This window comes from Nansenia antarctica (assembly GCF_963989245.1).
Source record: "Nansenia antarctica genome assembly, chromosome: 1".
Taxonomy (NCBI): Eukaryota; Metazoa; Chordata; class Actinopteri; order Argentiniformes; family Microstomatidae; genus Nansenia; species Nansenia antarctica.
Window position 1 is genome coordinate 9,930,196 of NC_137674.1, and position 19,422 is coordinate 9,949,617.

General features: G+C 39.0%; 1 protein-coding gene across 1 annotated transcript; it reads left to right on the plus strand.

Annotated features, from left to right (window-relative positions):
• On the plus strand, positions 1–14,016 carry bmp5 (bone morphogenetic protein 5; the record flags this gene model as incomplete). Its single annotated transcript, XM_080549143.1, has 7 exons — positions 1–496; positions 3,976–4,168; positions 7,183–7,331; positions 8,278–8,475; positions 9,623–9,699; positions 9,993–10,103; positions 10,286–14,016. The coding sequence occupies 7 exons, from the start codon at positions 1–3 to the stop codon at positions 10,433–10,435; spliced, it is 1,374 nt and encodes a 457-aa protein (XP_080405269.1). The 3' UTR covers positions 10,436–14,016.
• Between the last annotated feature and the right edge of the window lie 5,406 nt (positions 14,017–19,422).

A 19,422-nucleotide genomic window follows, 5' to 3' on the forward strand; every position in this document is an offset into this window, starting at 1 on the left:
ATGAGAGCGTTCACACCTTACCGGTCCGCGTTTGGACTTCTTTTCTGGAGTTACTTGAGTTTTCTTTATTGCGTTGATTGCGGTCTGGGCGACAACCATGTGCATTCTAGTTTTATCTACAGAAGATTGCGCAACCATGAACGGAGAGAGATCCAGAGGGAGATCCTCTCTATTTTGGGTTTACCCCATCGTCCCAGGCCCTTCTCCCCGGGAAAACAAGCCTCCTCGGCGCCCCTGTTCATGCTGGACCTCTACAATGCCATGGCCACGGAGGAGGAAGAGGGCATACAGGAGACCACAGGGAAGGGGTACAGCGGGATGAAGGGTCCCGGGACCTCCCGTAAAGGGTACCATGGCTCTCCGCAGCCGGGACACTCTCGCATCGCTCAGCCTTACCGCGCGGCCCCTCTCACCAGCCAGAGCCCCCCACTGACCACCTCTCACGACACCAACTTTCTCAACGATGCAGATATGGTCATGAGCTTTGTCAATTTGGGTAAGTCTTAAAGTGTGTACAATTGTAGGCCTACTGACTGTTTATATGCCGCATATGATTTATTTTCCGAATACAAACATCATATGAATAGGCCTAGGCTATATGTAAATTATACACAGGATTTCGTGACGGTTCTATCTCCAATTTTGTCAAAATGTAGTTTTTTACATAATCTGATCCATTAGGTGTTTATTAATGCCTGTGTGGTGTTATTTTAAAAATGTTGACATTTTTGAGTTAGTAATTAATAAAATACAAAGGTTCCATCTCACAAAACATAATGGAATGTAAAAACTGACGCTCAATATCTCTGAACTGCCCTAAACGGAGATAGAACCTTATCATTCTAAACGGAGATAGAACCTTATCATTCTAAACGGAGATAGAACCTTCTCATTCTAAACGGAGATAGAACCTTATCATTCTAAGCTCACGAATTGTAGGCCTACTGTTTATATGCCGCTTATGATTTATTTCCCGAATACAAACATGACTAGGCCTAGGCTATATGTCAATTATCCACAGGATTTGGCTAATAATTAACTCTATCACAGGGCCAAATCTCAAATGAATCAAAGGAGGGTCGTGTGTTTTTTTGGTCGGGGTTAAATTAAAAGTAGGCTATATATGTTTCAATCATAGGCTACATTTATGACCATATTGGTCACTGACATTAATTCAGTGTCCGCATGTCCAGGCAACTATAGCTTTATTATACTAATCCTAATACTACTCCTCGTTACGATGCAAATGAAATACTGATATTTGTCAACATCAAATGTAACTTACGTTATGATCTTTCTTTAATGTATTGATATAGAGCATTAATAATGTTGAACGTTGTTATAAAGAGATGCTTATGAGAAAATATGATATGCAGCATTGTTATGTAGTTTTTAAAATGTTATATACTATTAATCTTCCAATTGATCAAATGTACGTTAAGAGTAAGCTATCAGATTATCAGAAAAGTACATTTCCCTCTGTGTTACACATGGCAGGAATGGTGGCACGAGTTCACTTCAAAGGTCATTTCTGTGTTTGTCTTAATCGCAATCAGTCTTTTCGGGTTGTACAGTAAAGTCTACAGTACATGCAGCCTAGGTTTTTAAGACTAGACTGTAAATGTCATCGTTTTATATCATATGACTGTTATTTACTGCTTCAGCAGAACATCTCAACTGGATGTTGACCGATCAAACACGTTTTGTAAACGTCACTCAGGTCTAACCTCTGAAACAATAGTTGACTTTTTGCTCAGTGTTTCCCAAAGAGATTTCATAGCTTAGAGGTTTGAAAGAGCAGGTATAGATTTAAATACATATAGAATACAGAATTCAAATTTAGAAAAAAAAAGAAAAATCATTTGGAGCGATTCTTACTAAAAACTTGAACATTAGGTTATTCTGAGTGGGCTATATTTAAACTTTTTACCATTGACATTATTTATCTTATTTGAATGTTTCTACTTGTTATAAAAGAGCTGTATGATAAGGATGTTTCCTCAGTAGCCCTGAACTTTGACCCAGCAGTTCATACTAACTTATCAGATGACTGTCTGGGTAAATTGGCCTTAATTACTTCCTGTTGTTAGAGAAAGGAAAGAGATTGAGTGCACTTATCCCTAGTGGCAGTAGGCTTTGGTAGTGAGATGTGAAAGCAGTAGCTTTGTTAATTCCTCTTTGTGTCATTTTTCGTTAAGAAATACACGTCTCTAATGTTTATGTTCATAGAGAGTCGTGCATGTAGATCCCCTTCAATGTATACATGTCAGTGTCAAAAACCCTGTTGTTAGTGGACTTCCAACATTTTATTTTCCATTTGTTTATATTTCCCCACAATTATAAACAAACAAAAGCTACACCACAGTTTGGACAGGACACATCTGAAGAAAAGGCTGTAGGATGTTTGAAGGTCCACTACAGTTGAATGTATATAACGAAAGCATGTATGTGTAAGGTATGTGTGTGGAGGTGCTGTTGGATGTAAAATCCCTCACCTTGGCCAGATCCCATCTGTTTCCACTTACCAGCTGCAGGGCATGCACACTGTCAGCCTTGAAAGCTATGCGTTCTCATTTTGGGGACAGTCAGTGGTTAAGTGTTCAATGGGGCTTTGTATTTATCCACTATTAGTACTACTGTGTTATGAGCTTAATTATGTGTAGTAATGACTATACATGTCTCAGAAGGTACACACAAATCATGTCATTGAATTCTAGTTGTCTGACATTATGATCACCAAAAACAAGTATGGCTGCAAATAAAACATATCTTTTGTATTCTCAGATCATTGATGTTGTTGCTTTCGCATTAATCATACAAAATAAGTATCAAAGATATAATTATCTTACTGCCTCCTCCTCCGAACTGTGAATAAAATGAAGTTCAGGAGCTTAAAGTGACTCCTCTGAATCTACCACATGTAAAGTAAGTGACAGACTGATGCCTTTTCAGTAAGTCACATCACCACCAATTAATCTGCAGCTATCTTAAACTTGAAGTTGAAATGCTTGATGCACTCAACTTCACTCCTGCTTCAAATTACTGACCATAGCATAGCAAGCTCAATCTATAACAGTCAGACTCGACCTCTGACCTGCATGTGATAAGTAACCACAGACTTTCACTATAGATAAACTATCAGTGAAATGCACTGTATGGTATCACGAGCAGTGCCAGAACACTAACACACCTCAACCCCAATGGCTCTTTTCTGCTATTTAGCAACAGTGTTGGATGGTTGGCTGTCACTTCTTGTCTTTGTCTTCAAAAATAACCGTGACTGCATGTCTTTGATGGGGTGAAGTGGAGGTCTGGATTTGTATAGTGCACATCTTACATTTAGATGTAACATTTAACTATTTTATCATTGTCCTCAAGATTAACAGACTTTCAACAATCAGGCTCAGACAAAGATTGTTTAGAACAGGGACTTCAACATCGGAGGTGGGATAACACACATTTTTATTGTATCCAAAAATGTCAGAGATACAGGAGGTCAATATTACGTCGGAAAATTAGGTCAATGGTCACTCAAATCATGTCAAAGAATCCTGTCTGGTCTCTTTTTCTCACGTTGAGGGGCAGACGAAAGTGTCTTTAATTGAAATCAGCCTGTTTTTCTTAACTGACAGCCCATTCATCATTGGCAGAGAATGCAGTTAGGCACACAGTGGAGGCCTGTCTGGGAGCTGCTACCTGTACTCAGTTGACTGATTTAATGGACTGGAGAGTGCTTTTGTTGGGAGTCAAACTGTTTGGATTGGGTTTGGAATGTGAAAAGTTGTGATAAATTACCCCATTTTCAGTATGTTACTGCTGCTGGCACACCTTTTCTTGTCTGTGCAACATATTTTCACCCATTGTGGTCCAAGGAAAGGTATCAGTAATAATGTCACTTTCTGTTTTTATTGCCTCTGAAAATATATACGCAAGTGCTCTATTAGTTCTCATGAACCATGCGGTCTTCTTTTACAGTGGAGAAAGATAAAGATTTCTCGCATCAGCGGAGACACTACAAGGAGTTCCGTTTTGATCTGACACAGATCCCAGATGGAGAGGCGGTGACTGCTGCTGAGTTTCGGATCTATAAAGATCGCAGTCATGCCCGCTATGAGAACATCACCCTGAAGGTCACTATATACCAGGTCATCAAGGAATATCAACACAAGTAAGCACCAGCTGCACTTTATTTATTTTAACCCAAAAAATCATCCCAACTTAGTTGTTTTTTTTAACACAGAGTATTTGATTGTACATTCTTGTGATATAAAGTTTAAATTCAGCCATGGGCATTTCAAAGTCCCTCCACTGAAACATGATCATATTTTAGGGTTACCTATGGAATAAGCTGACCTGTATACTTTCTACAGTTCATAGGTGTCAATAACATCTCATAACATAAGATTTATTTTTTGTCAATGCATGACATTGACATGCAGTTTACACCTCTTGAGACTGTCTCCGTAAACTAACTCTAAATCAAACAACATTATAAACTGAAGTGGAAGCTTTTTCTCATGCTGTTGTTTATGAGTGGTGGATTCCTCTATCAAAACTCGAGAGGGGAAGAGAAAACACATCTCCTATTCTGTTCAACTGAGAGGCACCAGGGAGCTCGAATGTCCTCCCCCGTTATTGTTGATAAGCATTCTGAGTCACTGTACTTCTGAGGTGCAGGCGTATGAGTTAACCAACCAGTTTACCTTGTCCTGCCCTCTCAGTCTGGTCAGTGAGATTACTAAACTCTTGAAAACATTGGTTGAGATAGTTTTTGTTGAATTAGTGTTTTTATCTTTATTAATTTGTTATAGGACTGAGAACTAGTAGATGCTGGAAGCCTGGATAGATTATTATGCGCTCTATCCAACTTTTATGACTATCATTTGGCCTGAAAACAATACAGTAGTCATAGGCATTAGCTAAAGCACAAACAGGATCATTGCAGTGAACCTAACATTTAGTGATAGTTGAACATGGGTTTGGAATTATATGCATGTATTTACAACAAGTTTAATACTTGCTGTGGTTGGTTTTAGATAACATTGTCTAAAGTTGAGTATCTGCCTCTGGGGATATGTTTGTGTAAGCCTACTGTACACCAAGGGAAGCTTTGAAATCTGTAAAACACTTAAGGCAGGCAATCAGGCAGAAAATAAACTAACATCCTGTTTACACTAGCATGTTGCCTGCATTTATAAGGCCATCTCACTGTTTTTCAATTCAAGTGTTCGTTTCAAGAAACCTCAAGAAGGTAATTTGTCTCCATTGAAATTATTGAAAATGAGTTAGTTAGATATTCATAGCACACTATTCCAGAGAAAGATGTGTCATAACGCACTGAGAAATGCCAAATACAAATATATTAGTACAATATAAGTGTCCTTTTCCCTTTCCACTCTGTTTTATTAGAGCATCCCTTGTGCTGTTTCTATGAGATGTCTTTGGGTGAACTCCAGTCAACAGACTGGCAGTTGTGGTAAAGAAGATCAGCCCCCATACTTAGATTAGATTACACATTTGATTATCTTTGACAAGGAGATGTCTGGAACATCATGTTTTACATAAACAAAGAAAGAAATATATCTCGAAAGAATTCTATCAAGATGATACAATAAAGAAAGAGAGGCAATAGGCAGGCGGAGTGTTTTCAGTTTGAACCTGTAGCAAATTCAACTCAGAGCCCTATAAGTAGCATGATTAAGCATAAATCATATGGATCTGTTACATTGGGTTTAATTGATACAATATGTTCATTCACATACTGTAACTTTTTCAAACAAATACATTCTATTCCTCATTCTTTTGTTATATAATTGTTCCTGTCATTGTCCTATACAGCTTTCCTCTGAGCAGACTGACCAGATATTTAAACATTATCATTTAAAGTATATCTCTCGCCCTGTCCTGCCTCATTCTCACGAGCCCCTAATATAGTTCTAGGATAAAGCTTTTCCATTAGCGAGTTAGCCACTTATGAAGCCTTGGAAGTCCATCAGTTATCGCTCCTCATGGTGTGTGTGTTGCCTGTCAGGCTGCTTGCATCTCAGATCAACCCATGTGGGCCCTTCTAGGGCCTCACAGAGGGCTCCCATGGCAACCCTCATGCCCACCTGCTTCACTTCACAATGATCCGGAAGTTTGGAGCCGTGACATAGCTGAACACACAGGGGTGTACTTAAAACAGGGCCCACATTCACTTGGCAAAATATGTGTGCGGGTGATTGAAGGGGGAGATATGACCCTCTTGGGCTTTAGAGAGGTCCTAGTCAATGAACTCTCACATCTGAAGCCCCGGGCCAGTCATCACGCTGCCTTTTATTACTCACCCAGGTCCATAGCCATCACACATTTGCTCCTCAGATTCTAGCTGTGATGTTTCTGCTTGATAAACGTTATTCAGAGTTTCACAGTTCAGCACCCTATTCTCCACTCCTCCCCCCGAGGAGCCCTCATAAAGCTGGTGTTGAACTGCTCAACAGCTCAGCCACTTATGATTTAAAACGGGTGGTAGAAAAAAAGACACTTTTGTTACTCTCAGTTGAGTAAACGCTTTCTCAACATTTTAAAAGGATGGCCTTTTTCACTATCTGACAGGTTAGAGCTTGATAATGGTCCTGCGTATCCAGTCTTTGTGAAGTTGTGTTAACGGATTGTTTCCAATTCAGCAAAAGAGTTATTAAGGGGGAATTATGTTTATTTCCAGATATGGAACTCAAAGTATATACAACGAGTGTAAAGAAACCAAATGAAACTAGTAAGATACATTTGTGTCAAAGAAATCTTGGCCTAGATCTCAGAGAGAGAGCTCAGCGTCCATTAGGGATTAGAAAATGGTACCTTGGTGGGTTATGTTATGATTTCCAATATGGCAGGTCAGGGCCTCCTGAATTGTGCGACTACTTCCAAGTCTAAATGACCCAGATTTTGTCTGGCCCCTTGCCAGTTTTAACAACATTAAGCAGGATAAACAGCAATCTCTTGATGACTTCCAGAGCTCAAAATGTTCTCTATAAGGAAAAGAAAGGTTAATAAATTACTTTGCCACTGTGTTAAGTCATTTTTATGTATGCAGTAGCTCTTTTTATATATATATATATATATATATCATGTATATGTATTATTATTCTGTGAAATCATTGTGTACATTTAGCGTGTTATTTTGTATTTCCTCTTCCTCCATAGGGATGCAGAGACATTTTTGTTGGATTCCAAAAAGATTCGTGCCTCTGATGGGGGTTGGCTGGTTTTTGACATCACAGCCACTAGTAACCACTGGGTACTGAATCCACAGCAGAACATGGGCCTGCAGCTCTGTGTGGAGACTATGGATGGTAAGTTGATGTAGTATTCTCTGCAGTCATGCAGTAGGCCTGATATTTGGACGCTTGTCCTGACCTGGTTGGAGTGAGCCTGAGATATCCATCTCTGAGGGTGGAGAGCAGGATTGGAGTTAAAAAGCCAACAACAACAACAACATTTCAAGCCTGCAAACTGTGACACTTTAAATAACGTGAAACAATACTATTGTGCAATATGACAACCCTAGTCGTCTATCTGTACAGTATAGTACAGTGGATTGTGTACATAGCCTTTATTTATGTAAACCAGCTCCTTCCCTTCTTGTGATTTTTTTAAAAGTGTTTTTTTTCCCCTTTCCTAACACCAGGGGAGCCACCCCTCCTAAATTTCGTTGTTTGGTACCTGTACTGTAGCAATGACAATAAAGTCCATTCATTCATTCATTCATTCATTCATTAATTCATTCAACTAGCAGTTTGTAGTGTCTGATGTGAAGTGTCTCATCAATGACAGCAGCAGAGCAGCCTTGACGACTGAAACAAACAGCTACAAACAGTAGCTTTACTACTAACAATATTTCACGATGATCCATAATAAACCATAATATTGCAGAAACAGTCAATGAAAAAAATAACTTTTTAGCAGAATATTTTTGCTTTATGGAGAGGAATGAGGAAAACATTTGGAGTCTCTGAATGTTTCAACAACTACTGAATGAAAATATAAGGACAGATTTATCTGATCTGTCTGGGACATTGTCTATTGACAAATGACCATAAATCCATACTACAGTACAGCAGCTTCATGGCTTAGCATTGGGCAGTCTTGCCAAGTGAGTCATGTTGGTCATATCAAGAATGCAAGTTACAGTAACATGAATATGAACATAATCCCCCCCTATATTGTGGCATGTGATTAAATGGGAATACAAATAAATTATTTTGTTCTGTTTTTCACCCTACGTGTTGTTTTTAAAAGGACGAAGTATCAACATGAAGTCTGCTGGCATCGTTGGGAGGACTGGGCCACAGTCCAAACAGCCGTTCCTTGTTGCATTCTTCAAGGCCAGTGAGGTGTTGCTCCGCTCTGTCAGGGCTGCTGGGGGGAAGAGGAAGAATCACAATCGCAATAAATCTGGTGGTCAACAGGAATCGTCACGGCCGTCCAAAAGCGGAGGTGGGTAACAGTCCAAATTTATGGAAAACCCAAGGTTTTGGAAACCTACAGTAACCCGGCTTGAGTTTGCAACAGGTATTGAATGGAATGCTTGGTTTACAGCAGGTGTTACTTTGTTTTGGGTCTGGAGTCAGTTGCCAAATTAAGATTAGGAAATAGGAAACACATTTTGAGTTTGCGTGCATGTCTAAAAGAGTCAAATTTGTATCTTACTGTCAGTGCGTTACAACAGTCTATCACACACCCCAGGATGTTATGTCTACGCAACTGGGCCTTTGTTGCCAAGGCTCCACATCAGGAGTGTTGTTGTGGCTTCATACTCTTCCAATTCTTGTACAGAAAGTCAACTGCAGTACATAGAACTCTATCAAAATGGTCCCTGTTCAGATACATGTACTGCAGTGTGGAATCAAAGGTGACTTTTGCTTGCCTTTATTTACCCCCTTGTTAAACTTCTTATACTGTATGTGCCCTTCCAGCGAGTGGATGTATCTATGGATTCATTTTTAGACTGATCACCTCCACAGAACTGCTTTAGCTAGACAGAACGTTGACAATGAGGCCTCTGGATGCTCTAATGTAGTTTCAGTCTGGCAGCTGATCTGGTCTGATGTGGTTCAGAACACACGGTGCATCCAGTCAACACCCCTCAGCTCACTGTGAATGCAACAACAATAAACGAGCTGGTGCTGCTGCCACTTGCTGTTAACAGTTTGTTAATATTTAATGAAGAATTACTTAGGTGTACATTACCTATAGTCAAACGTTTCACTGTGGGCAAACAAGGTATTTGAGAACCCACATGAATATACAGTCGGCTTTGTTGCTCTGCAGGTCACTCTGTACAAGGTACTATTTCAGTACTTAGAAAACTATATTTGGAAAACATGTATTACGTTTTATTGTTGCGTAACCTTTATTGAAACTATCAAAACATAATTCTACTACAAGATCATTGCTGACATGTTACAATCTGCTTGCAGTAGTGTTAGTTTAGTGCCTGCCCAATGAAAGCAAAACCCATTGCTTTTGGAAACAGTATTGTGGTGATCTAATAATAATGTGGTATATGTGCAGACATCATAAGATGAATGGTAGATTCAATATCATGCTGAGAGCTTGATTTTTTTCTTTTCTTTTTTTAAAGATCATAACACAAGTGAACAGAAACAAGCCTGCAAGAAGCATGAACTTTACGTCAGCTTCCGAGACTTAGGATGGCAGGTAAGAAAACTATAGTACTTGAACCATACCGTGTCTACTCTACACTGTCAAAAGCATAGCAGAGTAGATGTCATAAGGAGTCATAACATTTGTGTTACCACAAATATCTGTAAAAAAAAGAACCTCTTTTGGTTTAAACCCTCATCAAATGCAGTAGAGTAGTGACTGTATGAAAGACTTAAGTCAGCACTTGAAATGCCTTAATTGCTTATCAAAAGTGTCTTCAATATCAAAGGAAATGGTATGCATTGTGACTAATTAGTAATTGTATCCATTGCTCATTCTCTTTGAAGGACTGGATTATTGCACCTGAAGGCTATGCTGCTTTTTATTGTGATGGGGAATGCTCTTTTCCACTCAATGCACATATGAATGCGACAAATCACGCCATCGTACAAACCCTTGTAAGTGTCCATTGCACTTCAGTGACTCACATCCTATGAATATTCAGTACATTCAATTGCTTTACCAGTATTACGATAATCAGACACACATCCTTCAGATCTTGTAAGCATGCTGTTTAAACTGTAACTTAGTTACTAACAAAGCCCAACTGCTACTTAGTCTTTTATATTTTCATTCACAGGTCCACCTGATGTTCCCTGACAACGTGCCGAAGCCATGTTGTGCACCAACCAAGCTGAACGCAATATCAGTGCTTTATTTTGATGACAGCTCAAATGTCATCCTCAAGAAATACAGAAATATGGTAGTCAGGTCATGTGGTTGCCATTAACAGGCAAGCAGGGTTATATTTCTGATATGTGGTTGCTGGTAAAACATTTCAATATACAGTATATAGATCTTAGGTGTGATGTACAGTATTATGTATATATTAGTTCTATTAACTTATTTATTTCACACTATTTTGGAGATAATGATCATTATTGCAAAAATGAATATATGATTTAGAATATTAAATTAGAGTTCATGTATGTTTGATATCACTTACTCTATCCTACAGGCCATAGCGACCATACACATATTTACACATTGTCTTAGTCACAGGAGTAGTATAAAATAGGGGTGCAACGGTTCTCGTTTTTTTTACGGACGGTTCGGTTTATGCTGCGTTTCATTCAAAGTCGGAGGTGGAGTTGGTCTGGAACGCAGTTGCTTCTTGTTCAAATGGTTGTTCATGGTGAGCGGAGTCGAGAACATGGCAACAGTTTGAGGAAGCCCTGGATTGCTACAAATCTGCGTTGTGGGGTCATTCATTCTGGTTTTGGTATCATTGAATACTGCTATGAGGGAACAAAAACAGTGAACAGAAACGCATGTCGCAGAAATGCTTCACCCGTGTCGTATATGCGCTTAAAAACCTGTCATGGCTGAAGTGCATTTTTACTTTCGTTTCTTCCTCTCCTATTATATACTAGTCGTCAAACCTAAGAGGCACATTTTTTGTGACGGCAGCTGGCGAAACCGTAAACCACTCGCTTGAATTCACTCGCATTCATTGTTATTGTTTCTGGAGGTTAACAGTAAGTGATACATGGCTTGTAAACATACTTTAATTTTAGGACGTGTTCAAAGGTAAGGACTGTGTGATCATCTAATTATGTGTAGTTATGTGTTTTTAGCATGTTGATGTTCTATCAGCATGTTGCGATGTTATTAAAATACAGTTTAGACATTCGTAGCGCTGCGCTTTGTTAGCCGCTAGCTGTTAGCAGCGTTTGCTTCCGGTTTTCTGGATGAGAGAGTTTAACCCAATATGTGCCTGACGTCTAACAACATTCAAATGACTCTAAAGCCCAGTTTATGCTTCTGCGTAAAATCGACGGCGTAGCTTGCGTAAGCCTACGGCGTAGATTAACGCGCACCTCTCCAAAAATTTAACTACGCGTCAGTTTCTACGCAACCGTAAGCTCTGTGATTGGTCCGCTTACAGAAAAAGTTAATGACATTTCTTATTTTATTTTTATTTTATTTATAAAAAAAAAAAGAAAAAAAAAAAATATCCCTTTTTCACCCAATTTGGTATCCAATTGAACCCAACCTAGCATCCAATTATCCCCTGCCTATTGCGTAGGATCCGCCGCACGACCCCGTGGCCGGCAGCCCCAGAGGAGGCCGCCAGGCAGACTAGCTGACTGGCTCCTCGAGCCCAGCACCGTTATTCCGGCACCCCGGGGGCGCTGTTGCGCGACGGATCCTTGTCCGGAAATATTCCTATACCGCCCTCGGGAGCGGCCGCTCAATATGCCGCTCCCTGTGTGTGCCCCGGCCATATCCGGGTCTGGCGAGCTGGGATTCGATCCCAGTCCCCGGTGGGCAGCTTGCACTAGTGGCTAGTGCTTAGACCGCTACACCACCGCGGGGCAAAAGTAAATGACATTTCTGTCATGGCTTCCGCACAGAAGGGACAGAAATGTCATTTACTTTTTCTGTAATTACTTATTAATAAAGATTTTAAAAATTGTGATATCCATCGTATTATCTTAGTTTAATGTCATTTCAATGCAGTATTATTTACATAACAAACAAAAAAATCGCTATTATGCCGCTTTGAGTAGAGCGCCCTATGGAAGCGTCAGGCACAGCCTTCCTATAAGGAGCGCGATTCACATTTACGAGATGTACAATCCTGTTTATTTAGAAATAAATTATTAGTTACAGGGAGCCCCATGGCTGTTCGTTGGGTTTAAATTATATTTATGATAGACATATTTAATGTTAAGTTATCTATAAGAACTGTGATTGGTCCGCTTGGTAGCGTCACATTCCGACTCTCTCGTAAATGCGGAAGTCATGACAGAAATGTCATTTACTTTTTCTGTAATTACTTATTAATAAAGATTTGAAAATGTATGATAACCATCTTATTATCTTAGTTAACTGTCACTTCAATGCATTATAGACATTTTCTTTACAACAAGCATAACAAAAATACGTTTTTTGATCGCTATTATGCCGCTATGAGTACACAGACCGACGCGGTCCGCGGTCCGCAGACCAACGTAGAACTATAAACTTGGAGAGCCCACGCGTAGGCTACGGCGTAGACGCGCGTAAATTCGACGCAGGAGTATAAATCAGGCTTAACTTCGTCATCTTTTTTCGGATTTCAATGTATGACACATCATTTGAATGCTTACGATCTGTAGTTCAACAACAAGTCACATTTGAAAGTGTTTGTGTATTGTTTTTACATTTGAAAGTGTCTTTTGTTTATATATATTTATATTATACAATATACCAGTCATATTCTGGAATGTGTCTAAATGTTAAAGTTCCATACGTATATGCAAAATAAAGTAAAGTAACAGTTTGTAAATAAACTGTAAAAAAAACAACATACCGAAACCGAACCGTGAACCGTGACCCAACCGAGGTTCATACCAAACCGTGGGCCAACTGAACCGTTGCACCCCTAGTTTAAAATATATCTCAGTAAAAAGAAACCATCTATTCGATCTTATAATTATTTGATACTGTTTGTCCGAATAGATCTGTTTAGCAACCATCATCAGTTCATTTATTCAAACACACAGTATAGCACTGCTTTTCATAGTCTATTGATGTAAAACCATTCTAACCACTCAAGCAAGGTTTACAGTTGCTGCTATGATAAAAATGAGGTCATATTTGGGATAAAATATATTTGCGTTGTTTCTTTCTAAGAAATAGTGTCAATATTTTATTATGCTGATTTTATAGGCACATGGTAACCTATACTAAGCTATACAACCCTCTCTTTGTTGAGTACAAGCTTTGGGTAACAAGCTGGCACAACATAAATTACATTTTCTATGACGTAAAAAGTAACTTAAGTATTTCAAGTGAGTCGCCTTTAATAACAATTTGGGTTTTTCCTTTTGGTTTGACGTTAATCATGTTTACACTCAACATGAGCATCAAACAGTCTATCATTAAAATGGGTTAGGAAAAACTGGTTATTTAAATGGTATCCTTAGACCTATGGCTGTAAAATGCATGTATATATCATGTTTTACATCAAATAAGTTAGGCTGAAAGGTACTTCCTCATACATTGTGTTGATTGTGCATTAATTGAACAAACATGAGAACTGGCCTGCTATATATTCTCAGACCCCTGAAATGACACACTCTAATTCAGTAAAAGTCCACAGTAGTGAGGAAACATCCATTAAGGCAACACATGTTGAACAAAAATCATACTTTAAGGCCAGTATATATATATATTTTTATATTTTACATACTCAATACGTAATGAATGAAATAAGAAAGTAACATTTTGCCCAAATGTCGTTATTTCACAGTTATTTTTGTATTATAATGTTATTATTGTTATGTTATAATGTTCCATAGTGAGTAATATATGTTTGGGAAAAGTACAACTAACTGTATAAGAGTGTTGTTTATATTAATAAATGTACTTTTTGAAAACATTGTTTCCTAATACTTTCACTGTTACACACAATATACTGTATATTTGTATAGAATAGAATAGTCAGTTCTCCATTTTAACTTCAAAATACACAATGTCTCTTATTTCTTCCTTTATGGAGCGTATAATACCTTACTGAAACTAAGTTGACAAATATGTCTTTTTTCTGTAGACTTTTTCTCCAGCTGCAAAACGTATGGTCTATCAAATTCAGGTTGTCCTCTTGTATTAGTGTTTGGAATTCTATGGATGTTTTATCCACTGTTGCCGGACTACCGTCTGAGATTTATAAATGTTTGACAAGTATGATATAAACATAGGGGTCCACCCAGGGAGCCTGTACATCTGCTGTGAGAGAGCAGTAGTGTTTAGTGGTTTGGTAGTGGCAGGGGCTGCAGCAGTGCTTTTCTCTCCTGAGCCCTGACATGAGGAAAGCACTACAGTATATTTGTTGCTCAATTGTGGTGATGTTAAATCACTGGGCACCCTCGAGGCAGCCCGTGTATCATGTTTAGACAGAAGAAGAAGCACAATGTTCTTTTTAATAATACAATAATGTGTCCAATATTTTTGGATGATTTGAATTATTTCCCAAGATCACATTTTATTGACACCTCAATTAAATCTGAGATTAAAAATTAGATTGAGTGCTAATGAGACTTGGAAGGCTGGCAACACGAGACTACTGGCATGGCGTCCTATCTTTAAAGATGAAAGAGAAAGCACCTATTTGATCAGGGCATGACATTTGACGTTGTTGTCATTCCAGTTCCCATTTGGCTCAAATCAAACGAGGAGCTGTTATTTATTAAAGAGTACGGACCTGAAATGGTGTTGCATTTACCCCCTGGTCCACCAAGTCATTCCAAGTAGTGCTTCCTGAAAAGTGTGCGAGAACGTGCCATTTTCAGAGCAGTCCTTTGATTGCCCAGAGATTTTCAATAGACTTGGAAATGTAGGTAACCAAAGGGATTAGGTTAAAGATTAATATTTATTTACACAACTGTGTTGACCTTCACGAACACAGGATATGTACTCATTTATACTTCTTCTTCCCTCACCCTCCCTATTTTATAGGATTTTTTTTCTCACAGCGGAACATTGAGTGACTGTATTTCACTTAATTAAAAGCAGTGACCAGCCTGCCCAGATGTTATGTGGACTCGATCTTAAAAGAGTGTTGACATTCAATGAATAGAGGAGGCCACCTGCTAACTTAACTCTTGGCGTGGAGGATGATTTGCATTCCTGCGGCCGGTTGCCTGGCATGATTACTCCTACCACTTCACAATCCCATCTACTGTTTAATATCATGGATTCTTTCCAATCCTGCTAACTTTCTTCCTTTTCTATACGGTGGGGGCTAGCATGAATGAGCTCCTATTTTAAGGAATTCTCCGCAAGTATACAGGCCTCTTAGCGTAAACCCTGTGACCACATGAAAGAAAGGCTATACAGTTGCCATACTGAGGGCAGATTAATACACTGCGCCCTTCCCCCGTGGGAGAGCCCCCTGATGAAATACAGCCTGCAGTGAGTCAAAGGTGCCTTGACACCCATCACACCAACAGCCCCCACGTCTTAGACATGCCATGAAAACAGAGAGAAAACAGACGTAAACCACCCCATGACAATGCAGTTTAGTATCTGTATAAGTTGTTAGTTGTTACTCGTGGAATAATGTTCAATAGTAGGCCTACTGTACATTCACCAAAGTAAAAACGTATGTTTTTGTTTGGTTTATGCCGGATAGTTTTACCTTGAAGCAATTCATCTTTGTATTACCAACAGTATATCATTTAATGGTCATCTGCTATTCTAGATTGTCCTCAAGTAGTGCTTTATGGCATTTAAAACAACCCAGGCCAATGGATAATATCGAGAACATTTTTGAGGATCATAACTTTTATCTCATTGTCGCTGTTGAAGAAGTAAGTTGACAGTGACTCTGTATGTACACAGGCAGAGTGCTGATGACATTTCTGTCCAGTTCTGTGGTTTTTAGAGCACACAGTATGGTTACTCTGATAGAGAAAACAGACTAACCGGTGTGAGGAGTTGTTCAGGAACATGTTTTCCTCTTGTTCAGCAAATGTGAGGAGGGGAAGCTCCTACCGAGAAGACTCATCAATCACACAGAGAAGGTCTGAAGCCCTATGTGTTGATTGGCTGCTTTTTAAACAATTACAAAACAGAGCATTCAAACTAACTATTAAAAGTTCTTGAACATGGTAATACCATATTGCTGTTTTGCTATTCCAATTATTCACCATCTATCGATTTTGCCTACTGGTAACATCAAACTCTCTTTACAGAATGATATAAATGTATTGTGAGTATGGTTATAAATGTATTTGGCATCTTGCATTGTTCAATGGTTTGCTCAATGTTTCTCCGTGAAATGCACACTGGCCACAGAACAACAGCCATTATACATTCTGGATAATTCCCACTTCTATTACCCTTCGGTAAACTACAGTTTTTTTTTTCTTTTTCTTTGCCTCACAGTTTATTTTCAAAGTGTCAGCTTACAGTCTGTCCTCAAGGCTGGTGAAATTGTATCTAATAAAAATGTTTTGCAGTTTACTTTATTCATCTTTCCACATATGGTTCTCCCTATTTGTCTTCTGTGGGTGGGCTGTGACTTCCATACAGCTCTATCAGTGCCTCCTGAACAGCGAGACCATCTGGGTCACATTTTTACATGCTGTTTGGTATGACAAGGTTACAGCAAGACACACAAGGAATGTCTCTTGACAGTGAACAACGCTGAAGTCTTTTTTTTTTTTTGAATGTGTGCTTGTTGCAAAATAGTTCAAATAAAGTGTTTCCTAATTCCCATATGCATATTTGCTTTTGCAGGGTTGGATGTGGGTTGTTGGGTTTGCGGAGTTGTAGAAGGCTGTATTAGACCTGAAATGTCTAACCCAATCATTGTTAAGAAGTAGCACCTGTGCCATGGCAGCATTTGCCCTATGACTTAGTTCATCTTCAGTTGTCCTTTCATTAGCAGCTCAAATATTCCCAAGGTCAACTTGTGTCTCACAGCATATATTTAGGGCAAAGTCATGGGACATTCAAGTCTGCCCACCCCCACCCCCACCCCCAACCTACCTCCTACAGTAGCAAAGCATTCTTCGCTTTGTAGCTTTTCTGCTGGTTGATACTGCCTGATATGTGCACACACATTTAGCCTGTAATTAACAACTATCTGTGGAAGTATCCTATCAGTGACTATTCTAGCTTTTCTAGACGTAGGCCTACTGGTACCTTTCCATAGAGCAAGCTATCAAAATGATTGCACATTAAGTCATACTCCCTTGTATATCTTATAAATACCTTTTATGTTTTATCATCTTGAACTTTATTACTGAATCGGACACATTTTTCCTGTAAAATGTCAGTTTATAGCTGGTATAAGAATGTAAACATGCACTGCATGGGTTCATGTTTGGTCTCCCTGGTAACTATAGTGATGAATGTGCAATAACACTATGTGCAATATGACAACCCTCGGGTACATAAGGTTCAGAGATAGGAAATGTTAGAATAGGTATAGCATAGCATAGAGTACAGCACAGTGTTTTATTTGTATAGTATAGTATAGTGGATAGTGTACATAGCCTTTATTTATGCAAACCAGCTCTTTTCCCTTCTTGTTTTTAGTTTTTTTTCCCTAGCACCAGGGGAGCCCCCCCTCCCAAATTTCGTTGTTTGGTACCTGTACTATATCAATGACAATAAAGACCATTCATTCATTCGAAAAGGTTACCGTAGGTACATTCAAAGTTCTGCATTGTGCTAGACTCTGATACACACGGTCATCTAAAAATGTGTTCCATATCAGTGTTCTGCTAATAATATTCTCTTATTTTAATGAGACAATTACAGCATATACATTTCCTACACTGACTGGACAGTCAGCAGTATCTACAAATGTTTATCTTTGATCTGTTAGGCAGACACAATTATGTTAAAACAGGCTATAATTGTTTTATATATGGCTGTTTTAAGCTAAAAAAATAATGTCTTTCTATTACAGCCATAAATAAGCCTGTCAAGTTAAAGTCAACATTTTGTATTGAGATGTAGACATTTTACAGTACATGTACATGTAGATAACTTCTGACTCACTCTCGGAGTCGTCAGAAGTAGACTTTAATGGGTGGTCAGTGCAAGTTTCCTATTGATAAAACACACCTGTATTCCCACTAGTGCTCCCAGTCAAACCTCTGGATCCCCTCACTTGTTCCTGTGTTCCAGAAGGAACAGAGTTCCTGTAGAGCTCCTGAGTCCTGACACCATCATGTATGCCTTCTTCTTTTCCTTTTTTCCCCCCAGCCATGTCATAATTCTGCAGTCAAAGAGAGCCTTTATGTACAGTATATATGTACAGTCGCCCCAACATAAAACATCATGAATATTACACAATATTACGTTTTGTCAAAGACAGCCATAAAACAAAGGATAGTGGAAAAAATAAAGACTACCGGTAACTCTGGTCCATAGTACATCAACTAGCTTTCTATGAAACGTTTTTAAACAAGCCCAGAGATCTCTATCCTGTATTAATCATGCTGATTTATCATCCCGACTCAAAGCCGATGGCTGATCTCCTGCCAGGGAGCATCAGACAACAGACCCACCTGGTTCCTATTTCTAGTTCAGTTCTGGACCCCAGTGAAATTAAAAAGCACTATTGCCTGTCAGTGGTTACATCCAAAGGTCCTGTCAGTGGTTACATCCAGAGGTAACATCCTTGCCAACGAAACCTGATGACAAACAGTCTTCCGAATGGAGGTGGATTAACAAACGTTTGTTTTTCTTAGTCTTTGGATAAAAGAAACTATCATTTCCTTAGTCAATCTTCATCACTGTCCTAGTAGCCAAGACAAATATTGTATTAAAATGTGTCTAGTTGTGTAAGACGAATAGGATTGAAATGGATTTTCCATGCTAACAAGAGTCATGGCTTCTTTACTTTGTTGTTCTAGGGCCAATGGAATAGAATGCTGCTGCATTGAAACCAACATCCAGTGTGTACTAGGATGCTTATCAAGCTGGTAATTTGTTTGTGAATTTTGTTGTTTGTGAAATCAGTAAAACACATTAAAACTGATAAAGGTCGAGTTAGGATCTACTGTCCTGTCATCCTCTCTGATCCTCTCTCGGGAAGGTCTATTGACCAAAACTTTGGCTGTGATCCAGAAAGTTATTGTGGAGTTGCCAGTGTGCTGAATTTATATATTTCTTGAATTACCCTATTTAGTTTCTTCTCTTTGAACACCTAGAGAGACTATAGGTGTGTGAGAATTCTCCTTAGAATACTCTTACACCAACAAAGGAGGA